The sequence below is a fragment of the Achroia grisella genome, unplaced genomic scaffold (assembly GCF_030625045.1).
Source record: "Achroia grisella isolate CSIRO2021 unplaced genomic scaffold, CSIRO_AGI_Agris_v1 utg1320, whole genome shotgun sequence".
NCBI lineage: Eukaryota > Metazoa > Arthropoda > Insecta > Lepidoptera > Pyralidae > Achroia > Achroia grisella.
The window spans coordinates 1-18308 of record NW_026712621.1 but is presented as its reverse complement, the minus strand read 5'-3'; the positions used below and the strand labels follow the sequence as shown (position 1 = coordinate 18308).

General features: G+C 30.2%; 1 protein-coding gene across 1 annotated transcript in view; it reads left to right on the top strand.

Moving 5' to 3' along the window:
• The window catches only part of LOC131855193 (tachykinin-like peptides receptor 86C), an 87801-nt gene extending 70561 nt beyond the window's left edge, over positions 1 to 17240 (top strand). The window contains exons 9-10 of the mRNA XM_059206439.1: positions 1836 to 1963; positions 17116 to 17240. Of these exons, the coding sequence (XP_059062422.1) occupies positions 1836 to 1963; positions 17116 to 17240 (253 nt within the window). The remainder of the gene's footprint in view (positions 1 to 1835; positions 1964 to 17115) is intronic.
• Positions 17241 to 18308: the final 1068 nt, after the last annotated feature.

The window sequence follows — 18308 nt, the reverse complement described above, 5'->3', positions numbered from 1 at the left end:
AATGAGCGGTAGATTAAAAAAAAATGTTATGACTATTCAAAAGTGCTTCAATGTAAGTTTATTTGAATAAATGATTTTCTATTCTATTCTATGAGGTTATAACATTTCCATTACAACTCATAATCCCATCCATTCCTATCTAATCTAATATATACATATTGTAAATACATAGTTTTAATAGATAGCAAAAAAAATTTTAATACAAGCTGTGTATCGCCATTAGTATTTTTTAATTAATTATAATGAACGGTGCTGCACTGTAATCCATTTATAAAAAGATATGTATATGCATCATAGTTCAACATATTTATTTTATAAATGGGTCAAATTAATACTAACATCGAAATTGTTAGGCCGACTTGTCTGTTAGTTCATAGTTATGAAGTCATCTGGAATTGATCTTAATGATTTTCATGCAATTGCTAATAATTCCCTTCCCTTCGATGTGATGCGTATTAAGCACAAGTATTGTAATATAATACAAATAGACATACATTTATCAAATAGAAGTCACGTACAAAAGATATCAATGAAAGTAACTGGCGAAGATACAACTTGTTTTATGATATAAAACCCGCAATTGTAAGTGGATACGAGGCAGTTTATTAGTGAAACTTTATGTCGGTCCTTCACATCGCACAAAGTGAATATAAAGAGATAGAGCCAATTCAGAAGAGTGTTTTATATTAGTCTTAAATTACTTGAGGAAGATAGTTGGTTCCTGGAATATACGGGTCTTTGATCGTTTAGTTGGAAGACAGAATTATAATTAAAATCATTTAAGTATTCCAAGTATCTAGGTAGACAGATCAAAAACTCTAGATGTAGATTTCTTGGTAATAATATATCTAATATGTTAAATACATTAAAATTATATACTGTAACGTTAGTATAAATAATAATAATATCGTAGTGCTAAAGGTATTAATATATGTATAAAAAACATTGAAATGCGGAATATACTATAATTTCTTGATTATATCTACATTTGGATCTGTAGAAAATAAATAAAAGTAAACATATTAATATGTCTAAGAGCTAAATGATTTTGATAAATATGAATAAATAAATATAGTTATTTTTAACCCGATAAAGTATTTAGTACCTACAACTCGATAAATAATATTAGTAATTACTTCACTTATTGTTTTTTCTTGTTAAGTATAAGAAAATTAGTAGAAGCTATGTCATAAAAATATATAGGATACAGATGGTGGGTATTATTATGTTCTCAGTACTATAGTACAGCACTATATATTGTAGCTAAGAAGTCTAAATTCAATGCGATGGAAAGAAAATATTTGTTTATGCTCTAGTATCCTTATAAAATTATATCTTCCTGTACCTAAGTCTTTTCTTTTAGTAGATCCATATGTAGGGAATAAACACTACGAGTAGATATATAAATGTATGTAAAACAGAAAAATGTTATTCTAGTTGTTAAATATTAATTGTTAACATTCCACATATATAATGTACATGAATTAAAATTAAGTTGGAAACATGACAAAACTCACAAGGGATACGAAATAGTTTTCGCTTCGCAAAACTAAATGCATATTTCCCGAAATTAAAGTAACGGCGCCGTATTACTTGCTTTTCAGTGCGGCGGATATAATGTAATAACGTACCGCATTTCACCACCTGAGATCGCATGCATCAAGATGCTGCCTAAAAAGTTTACCCGCGAAATTTTCATAAAATTAAAAGTAATAAATTTAAAAAGAGAACTCGTTTCCCTTGCCAATTTTGTTTTACTTTTTAATAAAGGCTACATATCAACTCGTAGTTAAATTAAAAAAAAGAATATTAAGTACATTCAATGATTTTTATAGGTTCAGGACGTACTTCAGGACAGCTATACTCTGCCGTTGGAGGGACATGCTGCGTCGACGTCGAAAGAGGCCGCTCCCCGAATCACCACCCGACTGCATTTCGCAGTCTGGCAGCCGTTCAAGATCAGGTTTTTACTCGTTAACGTAATTATTAAAGTAATATATTTGGTATCATTAATCAGCACATATAATAATTTGCTATTTCATCGACACTTAATGGACGTTTGTTCCATTACCATACCATAGAGTACCTAGATTTTTTTTTTCTTTATGGTACAGCAAGGTTTTTTATATGTCGATAATCATAAAGTCGCATATACATAGCACTATAATATATTTCTTAATAATAAGACCATCAAATTTTCTTTGTCTGCTGTGCATGAAATGATACTATTTTATATAGAATTATAAATCAAAGAAATTAAAATTTTATTTTAGGATTATCTGCAATTATTTATTGTTGATTTCATCTTATTAGCTTATTAGATTATTATCACTGTTAGTTACAAATTATAGTATATAATCTCGAAAAATCTATAATATTCTCCATAATACAAAGATGGCACTATTATTTGAATTAATATAAAGACATAAAGATTTAATGTTATACGTTTGTTTGTAATGAACGACTCAAGAAATATTATACTTATCCGGTAACGCAATAGATCCGTCATTTATATAAATTTTATTTGTGTACTGAAAAATGAATAAATATATAAAAATTATAGACAGTAATGGCAAATTTTATATTTTATAGCAACATAGACAATTTTATGGTTTATAGAACTGAACCATAGATGAAGTATTAGCTGTTAAACGCTCGTGTACGTTAAATTGTTACTGCGGTCGCGAAGTACTAAAATAGTTTTCAAGTTATTTGGTCGTATCTACACTCTCTGTATCAATATAACCTTACACTGTACGATGCTCAATTTCGTAAGTTAGTAACAGTATATAGGGAAATTATCAAGGAACTGATGGGGTGAATAGTTGATCCTAACAATTGCTAATGTTAATTGTGACGGAATGCAATGTTTGGTTTTTTTGACTTTCGGTCGTTTGACGTGACCTGAAATAATAATAATAATAATAATATATCAGGACCATTCACACAGCGCCATCTAGACCCAAGTTAAGCTAGCTTATGATTGTGTTATGGGTACTACATAACTGATATAAATACATGGATACATTGTTTTTGTAAATAAATACGTATTAAACATAGAAAACACCCATACTGATAATAGCAATCATACTTAAGAATAGAAATGTTTGTACCTTGCGAGGAATCGAACCCATGACCATCGGATAGTAAAGTTCTAAACCACTAGACTACCGAGGCCGTCAAAAATAATTTTATTTGTACAACTTTAATACACAATATTAAAGTACATATACATAACCCTATGCGGCATTAATAGTACCACTTGTTAACCATCGGTGGTACAGATAATAATAGTTGGCGGTGTAAATAATAAAAATTAATAATAAATGATGTAATAAACAATACATATATACCGTACAAAAATGCATATCTAATAATCTAACAACGAAATATCCTATACAACCACTAATTGTTGTAAAAATTAAACAAAAAGAATTTAAAAAGCAAAGAAAGACGTAGTATAATAAGTAAGATAAATTTAGTAAATAAATCTTTATTCTGGAATTTATGCAACTGAGAATATATAAGAACGAATATACAATGCTGCATTAGCAGATGTGGTTAGATAGGGATAATCAATGGGAGTGAAAATGAATATTGATGTGGATTACAATGGGAGCCTTTTAAACTTACACCCATATCAAGTAGACTTGGCATCTGTATGGTGAATTCATGGAGTAATAAGATATGCGTTATCCTTTACTAACCATCTATTTATACAATTTTTTCGTCAGATTGATTAATGTGACTTTTATTGAACATGTTTATATTGAATGAGAGAACACTAGGTATTATACCTACAAATATTATAAATGCCAAATTAACGCCGTCTGTCTGTTTGAAGCGCTCTCACGCCAAAATACTGAAACGATTTAAATAAAATTAGGTACATAAATAGCCTAGATCCTGAGAAAGAACTTAGGCTACTTTTTAAAATAAAAAAGGTTTGTAAGGGGCTGAAACGGGAGATGGAAGGTTGTATGGAAGTATCGTCATTTAAATATAGAGGTTGAATCTTATTTTTAGGTTTTTTGTAGATTGTTTGTTTGTATTGTTAGTATTTTGTATGGAAGAACGATTAATCTTTTTTTTGCTTTCTTTGGGTTTGGTTATTAAATATTTAATGCAATCCAAGGACACGTTTCAAGTCGCTATTTAAGAGGGGGTAAGCGACTAAACGTAAAAAAATCATTTTTTTTCTCAAATATGGATTGAACAATTTTATTTGAACCTTTTGTACATTATTAGGAATACTTTTGATAATGTGTAATTTTTTCATGCAGAAATAAAAAAACAGCTGCCTTCAGAACATCTTGAGAAAAAAACAATTTGAGGTGTTCACCATAACTCGGCCGGAAATTATCTGAAAATTAAAAACCATGAAAATTTGTTAAATTATAATCAAATCTATCTATCCAACGTTTTCTGATATTTTTTTTCATTTAAAAATTTGTGGCGGCCATCTAAATTGTGAATTGTTATTTTCCACGAAAAATTCTGCCATTTTGTGGATGATAAACACCCTTAATGTAAAAAAAAGTGTATAAAGTGTGAAATGAATCATCAAATAAATAAGTTTTTAAATGGCAGTGAACACGGACTTTGAAAAAGTAGTTTTAAAATTTTAGTTTAGTTTAGTTGAGAAATACGCGTCTAAACTTCATGGAAAAAAAAAGAAAAAAAAGGTTTTTTGCAACTTACACAGAATTATCGATTCCAGCTCCATACAGCAGATTTTCTGTAGCATTGTCGATGTCTTCAGTCTCTTTTTAGCAATGAATAAACTGTATACCTGTTTGACAGCTGCACTGAAATCCCGACCGCCAGCAGTTAAAGGCCAGGAGATTAATAAGACAATAACTTTAAGAATATTGCTTATATTATAATTAAAGGATATATTCTTGATATGTTAAAAAACAAATGATTTTTCTTAAGCGAAAACCCTTAGCCCCTCCTAAAGCTAAAGCTAGTGTCCTATATTTTGTAGAGAGCATGGTACTCGAAACTATTACGATCCGGAACTACACATATTGAAATGGGCGGCAATAGCCGTATGTCACGGAACTACGAATGTGACGGTCGACTCGCTCTCCGCCCGGATATATCGTTGATAAACCCGTAAACCGGATATGCACCGTATAAATTAGAATGTGCCGGGTCAAATTTTAGGAGTGGCCTAAATAGCGCCGTGATTGAGTTCTGAAATAATACACAAATTTTGTGGAATGGTAATACCATTACACAAAGTTTGTATATTATTTCATACTGATTAAATTCGTAGAAAAAAACTGTCGTTGTATTTCAATAGTTGATATAAAAATCATGAAAAAGACTAAACATGAAAATTAAATCTGGATAATGAGAACGGTTATTTAGACGTTTTGGATTCCGATCCGGATTTTGTACAAACTGTGAGGAATGACAAAAATTGAAATCAACCCATAAAATGCATTTCTAATGAATCAATAAAATAAAACTTTTGTGTTTACAGTAATATGGTGAAATATATTACTAATTCAATTGTAGATTTTAAAGTCATCCGCGTCAGTACCTTTGTCTCACCTATTTTAGCCGTGAGGCAGCTTGCTTTGTGTTGTTTCGGTTGAACGGTGAGAAAACCGGGTCAAATTTTAGGAGTGGCACCCTAAATACCATGATAAGGGTCTCTTCATATCAGGTCAGGAGATGGGATCGTTACTAGTAGAGAATAGTGGTCTAATTATTAGTAATATACGAGTATATACTACGTCGACCTACGCGGCCCCCTGGACACGATCGTTATTTTCAGTTTCAATTAATTCCAGTTAATTTCTGGTGAATACGATATCTAATTCATTTAACTGAACTTATGACCTGACGTAATGTTCAACATATGATTCTCTAATACGGATGTGCCATTATCTAACATATAAAATTTTCTAACAAAATTCCTCCGAAATTTCATCGATTCTTATGAAATTTAGGGTTGTGGGAGACCTGAATGTACACGCAACATTCAGGTCTGAGACAACCCTAAATTTTCACTCTTTTTACATCAACCATTATTTTAAAATAGCAATATTAAGTACTTCAATTTACTTATATGATAAAACATATTTATGGATCAGTCTAGTAATCCATAAATTATAGCACGGGACCTAAACTAACAAAATGTATAACTCATTAAATTGTACTAACTGAATTTCAGGCACGAATTTTTATATTTTGTAATAAATTACGTAGGTTTATTAAGGGATTCTTGAAAATACATAAAGATATTTAATAATAAGTTATTTGAAATTTTAATATTATATTTAATAGTATATAGGATATAAACTAAAACAAAAATATAATTGTATAGTTTCATGTATTATTATTAAGTAAATAAAACTTGTAGGATGTATAACATTATATAAGTAGAAATGTAAAATGTATTTTCTATGGAAATTGTTTTATTAAGTTTAATGCCTCTGGCATTATGAAATAGTTGAATGGGATCATACACCTCGCAGATTCTGTTCTGTTCTTAAACCATCTTTTCATCCCCATTCCTTTTATATGAATGTTTAAATATTTGGGAAAGTATTTGATTTTTAAAATTAATTTAAAGTGTTCTTGAATATAAGTTCTTTTTGAATGGCGTTATTTTTATATTATTTCTCGTCTTACACTAAAAATACAATTAAATATAGGTACAGCGTAAAAATATTTAAAAACAGTTCCTTTAAATATTGTTTTCGCTAAATCTAGGACAAAAGATCAAGACTGGTGACGCTGTATTTTTACGAACAGAAAAGAATCAGGAAGTACTTAAACGTATTTCTACTCTTGTGAAAACGTGTGGTATAGTGTAGTAAAGTTTTCGAAAACGTGTGGTGTAGTTGTACCTATACATCCAGCGATCTGCACTTTATCTTCAGTGCACTCTGTGAACTCACTAAAGTACTTTTAAATGGAACCACTGCATCCTTATTGCATCGCTGTTACTAGTTAGTCGCCATCTTATTTATTTAAGCCAATTTTAAGGTTAATAGTATCCGGATAATTGTTTTCAAATCCAATTTCAATTTATACGAAGAAATATGGGTGCATTACATATTTTTAAAATTTCTTCTATCACTAAATTTTTGAATTACTATCTATTACTGGAAACTGCTTTATAGTCTTACGTATTATATAGACAAAAGAGAGAAATTTGTTTCATAATAGGTAAAGATATCACTATTACTGCTATTACTAAGGTATTAACATAGTGAATACAAACAATAGCCATTTTCTCTATCATAAAAAACCACTAGAATAAAAAAGTACAACTATGTCAATTTTAAACCCAGTACCAAGTAAGTATAATAATAGTTAGCCTCTTATAAGGTAGCCAAGTTCCTAGTACTGCAAAATGGAGATTAATATGACTTGATTTCAATACAAAGATATTATCTGCAGACATATAAGAATCTATTTATAAAGTTAATAAGTTATGTATGTAAAAAAAATGAAAAAAGGGTCCTTGCTAACTAGTGAACGCCTAGTTACAAGAATGACGACAATGTTGTTATTATTATTGCATGGCCATTGTAGAAAATTGTGTAAGATAAAATTACATAATACAATTAATTAAGATCCTTTTGTTCTAATACAAAATGTTATTGCCACGAGATGGTATCCGAGATATTAAGTGCCCTTTTGATATCCCATAATGGCTTCGTAGGCAATTTGTGTAAACAATAATAATAATTATGATTTGTGTGGTGCGTCTAATAGACGATGTAATTTTCCTAGAGATTCGATACCCGCATTTTAACAAACGTTTGTATATCTCATCAAATATTTGCCAGCAATCGGAGTGGCACAAGGGTAGAGCCACATTGTGTTTCAGTAAGCACATTAATCCATGTTAATCAAACAACAGTGATCATCATTTTGTACGTCGTTGAATAAACGACAAATAAATGACAGTCACTGTCTACAACAGATGCTCCTAAAAAGCGTTCATGAAGTCAGGATTGCAAAAACGGTCCCAAGGGTTCTGGGTGTAAGGACGTGTGTTGTAAAAAGTAAAGCAAGGGGATACAGAAATAATTAATGACTGTCTAAATCCGTGATGAAGTTTCAACAAATGTAGAAGAAATCAAGATAATATCTAGATGTTTGCGGTACAGTACGGTGGCATGTGGTAGTTTAGTGAAGTAACACGCCGTACCTCAATGTTACCTTTTGAGTTTTATCTCTATGTACAGAATTCTGTTTTGCGAACTCGATTACTATTATTCATTGTCAGATGCTCATTATTCTAATATTAGAGCGTATTGTTTTTATTTTTATAGTATACACTTATAATATATCTAAATGCCTTGATCATTATGTATCAATATATATATACAGCTAATACAAAACGTCTGATCCAGTAACATTATAAATATAAATTAAATAAAAGGAAAGTAAATCCAGTGGTGGTTAAGTTGCTTCATTGAATATTTGTGGTCTCAGATGCTAATGGTAGCAGAATTAAACTAAATAAAATACATTCATTAAGTAACAAAACAGCTTACAAAGCAAGTTTTGAGGGCAGAAATACGTCAGACGGAGGTACGAGATATGACTTTGTACAAAGTATAAATTGTTGTTATATTTGAAACGACCAACAAAATAGTATAGTTTAGAAATACGTGATACATTATTAGTGCAAAAAAGAGTATAAATAGGGCACAAAGGTCTTCGTCCTGGTGTTGTAGTGCGTAGGCTTTTCTATTAATATAGCTAGGGTTTCGACCTCGGAATTAATTAATTGATGTTATTCGTTGTTTATTTACGTATACGTTTGTCATTTACATACAACTAGTTATACCCCATGGCTTTGATCGTGTAGGTATTGTAATATACATGAAAGTGTCAAATGTGTTAATGCAGGATGTGGTTAATTTGAATAACAATTTACATTTATATATTCTGTTCAGGTGCTTTAGCTCGATTAAGTGACAACAAGCTTTCACGCATGTTGCACTAAATGTTTGTTGTGGTTTGGTCTTTACATAGTATAAAATGAAGAGCCATCCGCTGTCTGATAGCTTAGATCTTTTAAACTACGCAACGGATTTTGAAGCAATTTGTAGCAATAGATTGAGTGATTTCAAAAGGAAGGTTTATATATATAAAACATGTATGTCTGTGCGAAGCCGTGGCGGGTAAGTAGTTAGTATATAATATCTTAATTTTTTATAATAATATAATTGTATGTAACAGTACATTCAGTTATAATTTATAACTGAGTTGCAATACTGATTTGGATTTTCTGTTATGGTACTGTATATATAATATTGTAGTAGAAGTAAATGAATAAATCAATTTTTAACATAACAGAGATACGTCAAATGTATTGTATTTATTTTTATTGATGTAATGGAATGGTGAATAAGATTAATATGAGGTCGGGGCAGTTAGCCCATCTTTAAATTCACCAGGATTTTGTCATGATGGTTTCCAGGGGGAACCGCGTGGAGGTCAACCTAACATGGTATATTGCTAGCAATGGGATTGTTAGTTCACATTAATAACGATTCCTTTCCCCAAAAGTATTGTATTATAGTATGTCGATCCGTGTACCATTGAGATTCAATAAATCTTAATTAACTTACATATTTAATAGTTGTAGCATTAAGTAGGATTTTAGGTTCTATTGTTAATTGTTTGGATACTACGAGAGGTATTAGATATTAAGTCATGATTGCATGAATACTGTTAGAATTTAGAAATATAGTATTGGTATTCAGTCCATTAAATGAAAGCCATAGGCTTTCATATGAATAATATTAGTCGATTAAATAGGGATCGTATTTAACTATATTGATATGAGACCGGCAACGCGCACATGTGACCCCTGGTATTTCAGGCGTTCATAGGCTACGGTGATAATTTACCATCAGACGGGCCGTATGCTTGATTGCCACCATCGTAGCATAAATAAAATTGTTATTCGATTATCCTTAAGATTTTATATAATTTTTACGAATTGTTGAATAGAATTGTAATCTACGGAATTAATTAGTATTTGTATTTTAGTAATATTATTATTTTTTGTTAAACTAAAATAGCAAAGAAGCTGACAGTTCAACTGATGGTAAATGCTAACCGTCATTTATATATAATAATATACATGAGTACCATGGACATCCCGTAGGCATTCCAGAGGGCTATATATGTATAGCATATGTTATACCTCATATCCTGTAATTTCGCTGCCTTATCTCTTACACTGTATTATTGTTTAAAGTGCTGTGTGTACTCACGCAAACAATTTTTTTATATCTATTTTGCTGTTAGCCGCAAGCTAACAAACAGCGAGATATCCTTTCGCATTTTTAATATCACCATGAATGGTTAATCCGCATAATAAATAAAGATTTTTTTAGGAAAGTAATAAATATGTAGAAATATCCTAAATATAAAAGTAATATAGCTTCCGAATTAGTAAATGTCGATAAACTCGGCCAAGTCAATAGTGAAGGGCAAGATCGTAGATCAACTAAGGTTATCCGATTTTTTCATGCATGAAATATGATTGGGATACGATTCTAATTGGATTTCCGTCTGATTTCGTTCACCTCAGTATCACAAATTTTGTAACGAACTTTCTTCAGTTATAACTGTTTAGTTAAATTATAGTTTTCGGCCGGGAGGAAATATTTCAAGAAATTAGGAGTAGGCTTTGTCTTGGGGACTAATGGTTATATCCGTCCTCGTGGTACGTTATGTCAAATTTCATTAAGAGCCATCCGGCCGTTATATGTAGGTTAGTTAAGAAACAGACTGACAGAAACAATTAGAAATTTATAGTCCATAATAATATGGACGAATACATAGATTTTATGTTGTGACACCTTTTTCAAAATGTTTTTTTAGTATTATACAATATTTTCGTAAATTTCTACTATATTATTTTTTAGCAAGGGTATTTTCGATGGTATAAATTAATCAAAATTAGTATATTACTATTTTGGTAATGCCATTTTGATAAACAAAATTTTGTTATTGAAAAACAAAATTTTGTATAGGAATGTATATAAGTTTTTAAAATAGTTAAGTATAGGATTCTGAAGCCTAATTACTATTTCAATTTGTTTTTCAGCTGTTTTGCGCTCTGTTGGTATTATGGTTTTAAGATTTGAAACCATTCGTAATTTATTTTAATTTTAACCAACCTCAAATTAGGTGTATAGTAGAAGCCAACTCGAATACAACTTGCAACAATACTACTTAAACTTGGCTTCGGACTGTAGTCTAGCAATTTACACTCCGCCTTACTTATGAACATTTGTATCCGATTGTTTGATTGGTCTGAGTATTTCCTATATATATTATGTATATACTATTAAAAAATATATATTTATACGAGTTGTCTAGTAACCATAACACAGACTCCGCTTACACACACTAGATAGTGTAGTAAATCATCCTGAGATATTGTTATTATTATCCTATTTTTTATTAGGATTATACGAGTATAATGATGGGTTAAGTTGAAATTCAATATGATTAAATGAACAGTACCCATACTAGCAATATAAATGAGTAAATCTTTTCACGTCAAAATGGTTCAGCGGATCCTAATGAAATTATATGTATGTATATGTCAAAGTATATGGTATCATAGGAATCGAGATGGGATATATTGTGTCTCGAGGAATAATCGGGAAGAGATTGAACTAAGGGATGAAAATTTGTACAGACGAATTCATGGGTAGTATTTTTTATAAAATCCTAAGAAACAACTGAAAAATAAATTATATACCGACAGTTTTATATTACACAGTAAATTTTCAAGGAATTTGAAACCAATAGAATTTTTGCATAAATATAGCTCACTCATGCTCGCAATTGCTCGTAAATTTCACGTAGCATCGCTACTAGGGATGTTCTGATACAATTAAATACGCGTTAGTACTCCATACTTTTGGTTCGATACCTTAGACTTTTGGTACTGAATACATCTTCCGATATTTATTTGCTATTATATCATGAATATTAATATATCAATAGGAACACTATTGATATATTAATATTAATATTATTTTATTCACAAATGTAACAGATTTCGTTACACAATAGCACGTAAATAGAAATTACATTTTTTATGATAATTGTCACAATTACAATTTTAATTATTCAAAGTAATAAATTAAAATATATACATATCTACAAAATAAATTAAAAATCATATACTTAATATTATGTCATAATTTTACATTGGAATTCAGATATTCAGTCACATTGTAAAAAGGATGTTGTTCGATATATGATTTATTTTATTTTGTTCTTAAATTCTATTGATGTTGGAATTGACATCAGTAGAATTTAAGATCACAATTGTCATGAAATCAAATGGGATTCGATACTTGGTGACCTTTATTTAACAACCAGAAAATCACAAAATTGTTGAAGAACTAGTATTGCTAACCGGCATTCCTCGTCGCGCATAGCACCGTAGATGCAGAGTATTTCACCATGTTTCCGGAAGATACTTGATGATCTAAAAAAACCTTTATAGTTCTATAAACTTATCTCATAGCTACGATATGAATATTGATACTTTGGGATACTCATGTAATTACATAAGTATTAAAAAGTGATTTGAATATTACTTAAATTAGAAAGTATCGATACCTGGTAGATATGGGAACATCCCTACTTGCTACCCGAGACTGTTCTACGATTTGTGGATCATGTGATTTAGAGTTGCTTATTATCGAGGCTTTATTTTTTCATTTTTGTGAACAAATAATCCTCGCCATATATGTACGTGTATGAATTTGAATAGCTACTTACTAAGTAATAATCTGTCCAGTTTCTTACTCATTTTTCGTGTAAGTACTTGTTCAAAGTTTAAGTTTATTTGCATGGAGATTGTTTAATTTAATGACTTTAGTTATTTTCTAGCGAATGTTTTGGCTAAGTCTGATGTTTTGTTTATTTAGGTATTTGTTTTAGCAATTGGTTTAATCTCGTTTTGGTTCTTAATTGGATTTTATCAAGATCGTATTGATTATTTTAGGCCAAGGCGGAATGAGATGGCCCTCGTTTTACTTTTGCTACGATTGTAGTACATTCTATATTAATTGTAGTTGTCATGATTTATGGTTTAAGTCAAAAAAATGGGTCACATTTTTAATAAATTTTGTACATGACTGAATATGTCTTTCCAGTATATATATAGTACATTAAAAGTACTTAATTAAAGTCACATCATACATGACTAGATTTATAAATGATTAAATATTATTTTCATGATTAAATAATACGAAATTGCCATTACCTCAATTTATTTTATTAATTTCCGTTACGGGGAAACAAATACTAATTTACTAAAATGAGAAAAGAAAGGGCGGGGTTTCCCGCACCATTACATCCCATTCGAGATATTCTTTCATTACCTAATGAGGTTATTTATAGTTGCGATTATGTTTATTACATACGTGTCTATTTACAGAAATAGTCTTATTTTTCAACAGAACATTCGTAAGACTTAAGGTGGAGATACACCAAGATTACAAAAAGACAAACAGTACAATCAAGTGCTACAATAACATATTTCTCACTCTTGTTAGGGTAAATATATAGATAGGTGTAGCCTAAAAAGTGGAGGGATCCTTATTAATATTATAAATGTGAAAGTAGGGATGTTTGTTACGATTTCACGCAAAAACTACTGAAGATCATCATGAAATTTTGTACACATGTATTTGGAGGTACGATGGTGATTTTTATTAAAAAAAAACAAATTATTTTTATAGAAACTAAAAAATAAAGAAATAAAGTAGAAAGTAATGAGGTTATGCGACCGGAGCTGCAGATAAAAGCTAGTTACATATAAATTAGTCGACCTAACCACAACAAGGTCTAAAAAATGTTTTTCAAACTTTTTTTTTTAGACTGGCCTTAATGATTAATGTTTTCCCGAATTGAAATTTCGAAATAATATTGTTTATTTTTAAGTGTAACATAATGTATAGGACCGAATTATAATCAGAAGCAAACAAGTGTTGTTTCTTTTCAAACTCTTCCAATTTTTGTTTACTATAAAAATGCTGTAAGAATTCTTTTTTTCCTGCCCAAATGCAGCAACAAAAAAATTTATACCTTGTTTTGTTGTTGTTTTTTTTTTTGGAATAATATCTTATGAAGGTTATAAAATATAACTTTATTCATATTATACTTCTGTATATTGTTATACCCTCTAAAGTTTGTTAGCAAAGTAAAAGTTTATGTTATGTTCTTCATATAATATTTTCTAAATCTATTAATATTTAATACTTACGCAAAATCTGCCGCTTTAGAAGAAATCATATGTAAAAGGCTTATAATATTTAAAGAATATATAATTATTTATTTTTTAAAAATAACACAAGAAAATGCTTCATAGTAAATTATTTCTTGGATCGATTATCGCGTAAAATAAATATTAAAATTATTTGTATACAATTTTATTTGTTTACTATTTATGTACAAATTTACGAATTTTTCATACTTCGAATACGAATTCCATAATTTCACACACTAAGATTAATAGTCTAAGATAAACGCAATATATATACAAACACAAAAAATAAAAGGGAATAACACAATTCAGGTGTATAAATCATACAGAAAAATAAAAAGCATATTTTCTCATTTTTTCTCCCCTAACCTTTCTTCTTTCCTCTATTTACAAGTTAGTCGTGGAAAGGTAAGGAACAGACAAAGAGACACTTGTTTTTACGGTCGCAGCATTCTATTCTGTCTTCAGCAGTTTAACAACTTTACTTCCTATAGTCGTGATTTATTTTCATGAGTATAAATGTTTGAATTAGTCTGAATTTGTCTCTGTATTTTATTTATGAATCTATAATAAATATATATGTGTCAGTAGTCTAGTACTCATATCTCAAGCTCTGCTTAGCTTGGGAGTAGATTATTATTATTACTATCTACAATATTAGTGCGGATATTTTATTATTAGCGGTATTTTTGTTAATGATATGACAATCGCTCTCATATCATCCGTGAATCCGCCTCGTGTTTTACTATTTACAAATATACCTGCGTCCTCTTCCACTACTCACATTAAATAAATACTCAAATAGAATAAATAATAGACGTGGTCCAAATTGAATTGTAAAATCGCATTCGGGTTCCATTATGGGATGTGCAGCTATCGTCGATGGAGACCAAATCTTATAAAATATTCACTTTGTTTCATATAGAAGAAATAAAGACCACTTAGAATTGTCACAAAATCGGCAAGTATGGTACCGAAGTGATAGTGAGTCGTGTTGGTTGCACAACTAATAACAAAAATCGAATTTCAGTGAAAGTACTCCTTTTTTTATATAAAGTCTGATTTGACTTTATTTATTTTCATTCTACTGTCTAAATAGATGAAGCACTTCCAGCATAATATTATAATATAGATTTTGTTAGCTTTACAAAAGCCATTTATTGGTAATAATACCTTTTCCTACACTATTTAATTTTGTTATATGTATACATATACATGCATATCAAAATTAAGTTAAAAAAATGAATACTTTCACTAACATTAGATTTTTGTTATTAGTTGTGCAACCTAAAGTTATAAAGTTCGCTTATTTTAGAAAATACAGAAATTTACCAGTTCAGCGGAACCTCATCAAGATTGTCGTAACATGAACTGAACTGAGAGAGAACAGTAGGGCCACCAGTCTTGATTCTTAATCTTACTAATGTTATAAACGTGGAAGTTTATGAGTGTGGATGGTTGGATGGATGGATGTTTGTTATTCTTTCACGCAAAAAGTACGGATTGGAATTTTATTAAACTTTACAAAAATATAGCTTATTCATTAGGATAACTTATAGTCTATAAATTTCACGTTATTGAGACCGCTAGTATAGTATAAAAATGCTCTTCCCCTAGATCCAGAGAGGTACTATTGTATAAACATGCTTAGCTTCTATAAAATTGAGGTGCTGTATCGTCTGTTTGATATATGTATAATAATTATATCTGTGACTTCTTGTTATTTCCATATCACTTTAGTTTCAACTTAAGCTATTATTATAAACCTAAATCAGTTGACGTATAGAACATATTGAGATAGATTTTTATACATTCAATACTTTCATTTCAGTGGTAATAATAGCAATTTAGGTATAACTAATTCACAAGACAAGTTCAGTCGGTTCAAATTATGTCATCAATATTCATGGGCTGTCTTGCTTCGTGTGACGAATTGACTTTGACAAGTCTACTTACTAGCAAGAGACTGTACAGTTCGTACGCATGTCTTTTTGACCGACTTCATAAGATGAAGCTTCCAACTTGACTGTACACTCAAATATTTTCTTCAAAAATATTAATAAAAAAATAAATCGACTTCATTATATGAAGTTTCTAATTTACCTCTATATTCAAAGATTTATGCCAAAAAAAAACACGATTTAAAAACAAACTATGTTTTTTGAATAATAAATTTTAATATAATAATAAATAAGAACAATTAACACAGCACCATCTATCACCATAGAGGCCGTTAATATGCACTGAATCGAACCCTTTTAATTCTAGTACTTTAAATAAAATATAATAACGAAGTTTTGAGTATACGGTCAGAGTATGACTAAATTTTGTCGATTTTCAATAGGGTTTTTAAAATCAATAGGAAAGGCATAATAAATTCGCATTCGCCATCGCTGGCGGGAAACCAGATTATCCAATTTTGGTAAACTCATCAAAAGTTGTTGAACATAATGGGGAACATTACCTACTAGCGATAGATTACTAATCCATATTACTAATTATTCTCTTCCTAGGAGAAATCATCTTACATTTGTTTTATTGGGGTTCTTGGGCTATTGTTAGGTGGCTGTGGCAGTGCGACCTATATAGATCTATTGAACTCGCCCTTTTTCAAAGTTCGCTGCCTAGATCCGTGAGGGACAGACATCGAAGGATATTCATAGAAGCGATTGTTTTTATCTTCACAGGAAAGTCATCTTAAGTCACAATACTCTAAATTATCCTCATGCATATAATATACGTCATAATCCTAGAGCCTACTGTAGGACAGACTGAAATGACGACATCTGTTTGGTCAGCTTTAATTAAATCAAACTATTCCCTCAAAGTATGTGCTTCAACAGGTATAGAGGAGCTCAAAGACTCAAGAGGAAATGCAGTGCGCGGATGGCCGCATCTTGTCGTGTCGAACGCAAGTCGACCTCCAGTCGCAGAGACCGCCTTTGCTTGCTAGGCTGCCCGAGGTGCCCCCACAGCACCTATTATGATGGTGAGATATTTTCACTTCTTCTATCTCATCATTATCATTATCATAATCATCATCATTATATAGTATAAAACAAAGTCGCTGTCGCTGTCTGTCCGTCCCTATGTATGCTTAAATCTTTAAAACTACGTAACGGATTTTAAAGCGGTTTTTTTTAATAGACAGAGTAATTCAAGAAGAAGGTTTATATATATATACATGTACACCAGTGCAGGCGAGCAGCTAGTTCATTCATAATTTAAGAACTGCGCTCATGTCGACGAACTCTGGAACGCTTTCCATGATCTTCTATCAATCTTTATAGTTGTTGATATGACACCACTTCAACTTTTTCCTTAAACTGCTTGATTCTTCTATCTAGATAAGAATAAAGCAATGCCTATTCGTCAATATTGCTAAACAGATTTGAATAATTGTTAACATTAAATTATTTCATTCATTTTCTCTGCCTATTTTGTACTTTATAGTACAGGTAGATGTACAAGTTCCTGTTGAGTAAATAATTTGCAAAACGTTCATTGTATTTGTGTATACAAAACAATTGATTGTTCGAAAATATAGGAACATTGGTTTGATAAGAACTTCACTTTGACATTGACTTCAAAAAATCTTACGTAATACAATTCTTTTGTATAAAAAATCCGAAATGTCAGCTGTCGTACGCCAGTATATTAAACTCAACAGCGCAAATGGTAATGTAACGGAAATGCGGTTTTCTTTATATTTCAACAAAATAATAATATAACAAAGAAAATATTATAATCTAAATGGATACACTTTTTTATTTACATACTCATAACGTAACAACGAATTTTTACAGTGTAATCGATTGTGTTAATTCCCTTTTATTGTACAGGCTGTACATACATTTTATAATATATGATTTTTGTTTATAAAGGTATATATAATATAGTGTTATTAAGTATATATAACTGAATTGGTAAAAAAAGGAATTATTTACCAAATTCTTTAATCGTAGAAAGATACATATTTGACACAATAACATAAACTATGGTTTAGTTACAGAAATCTATT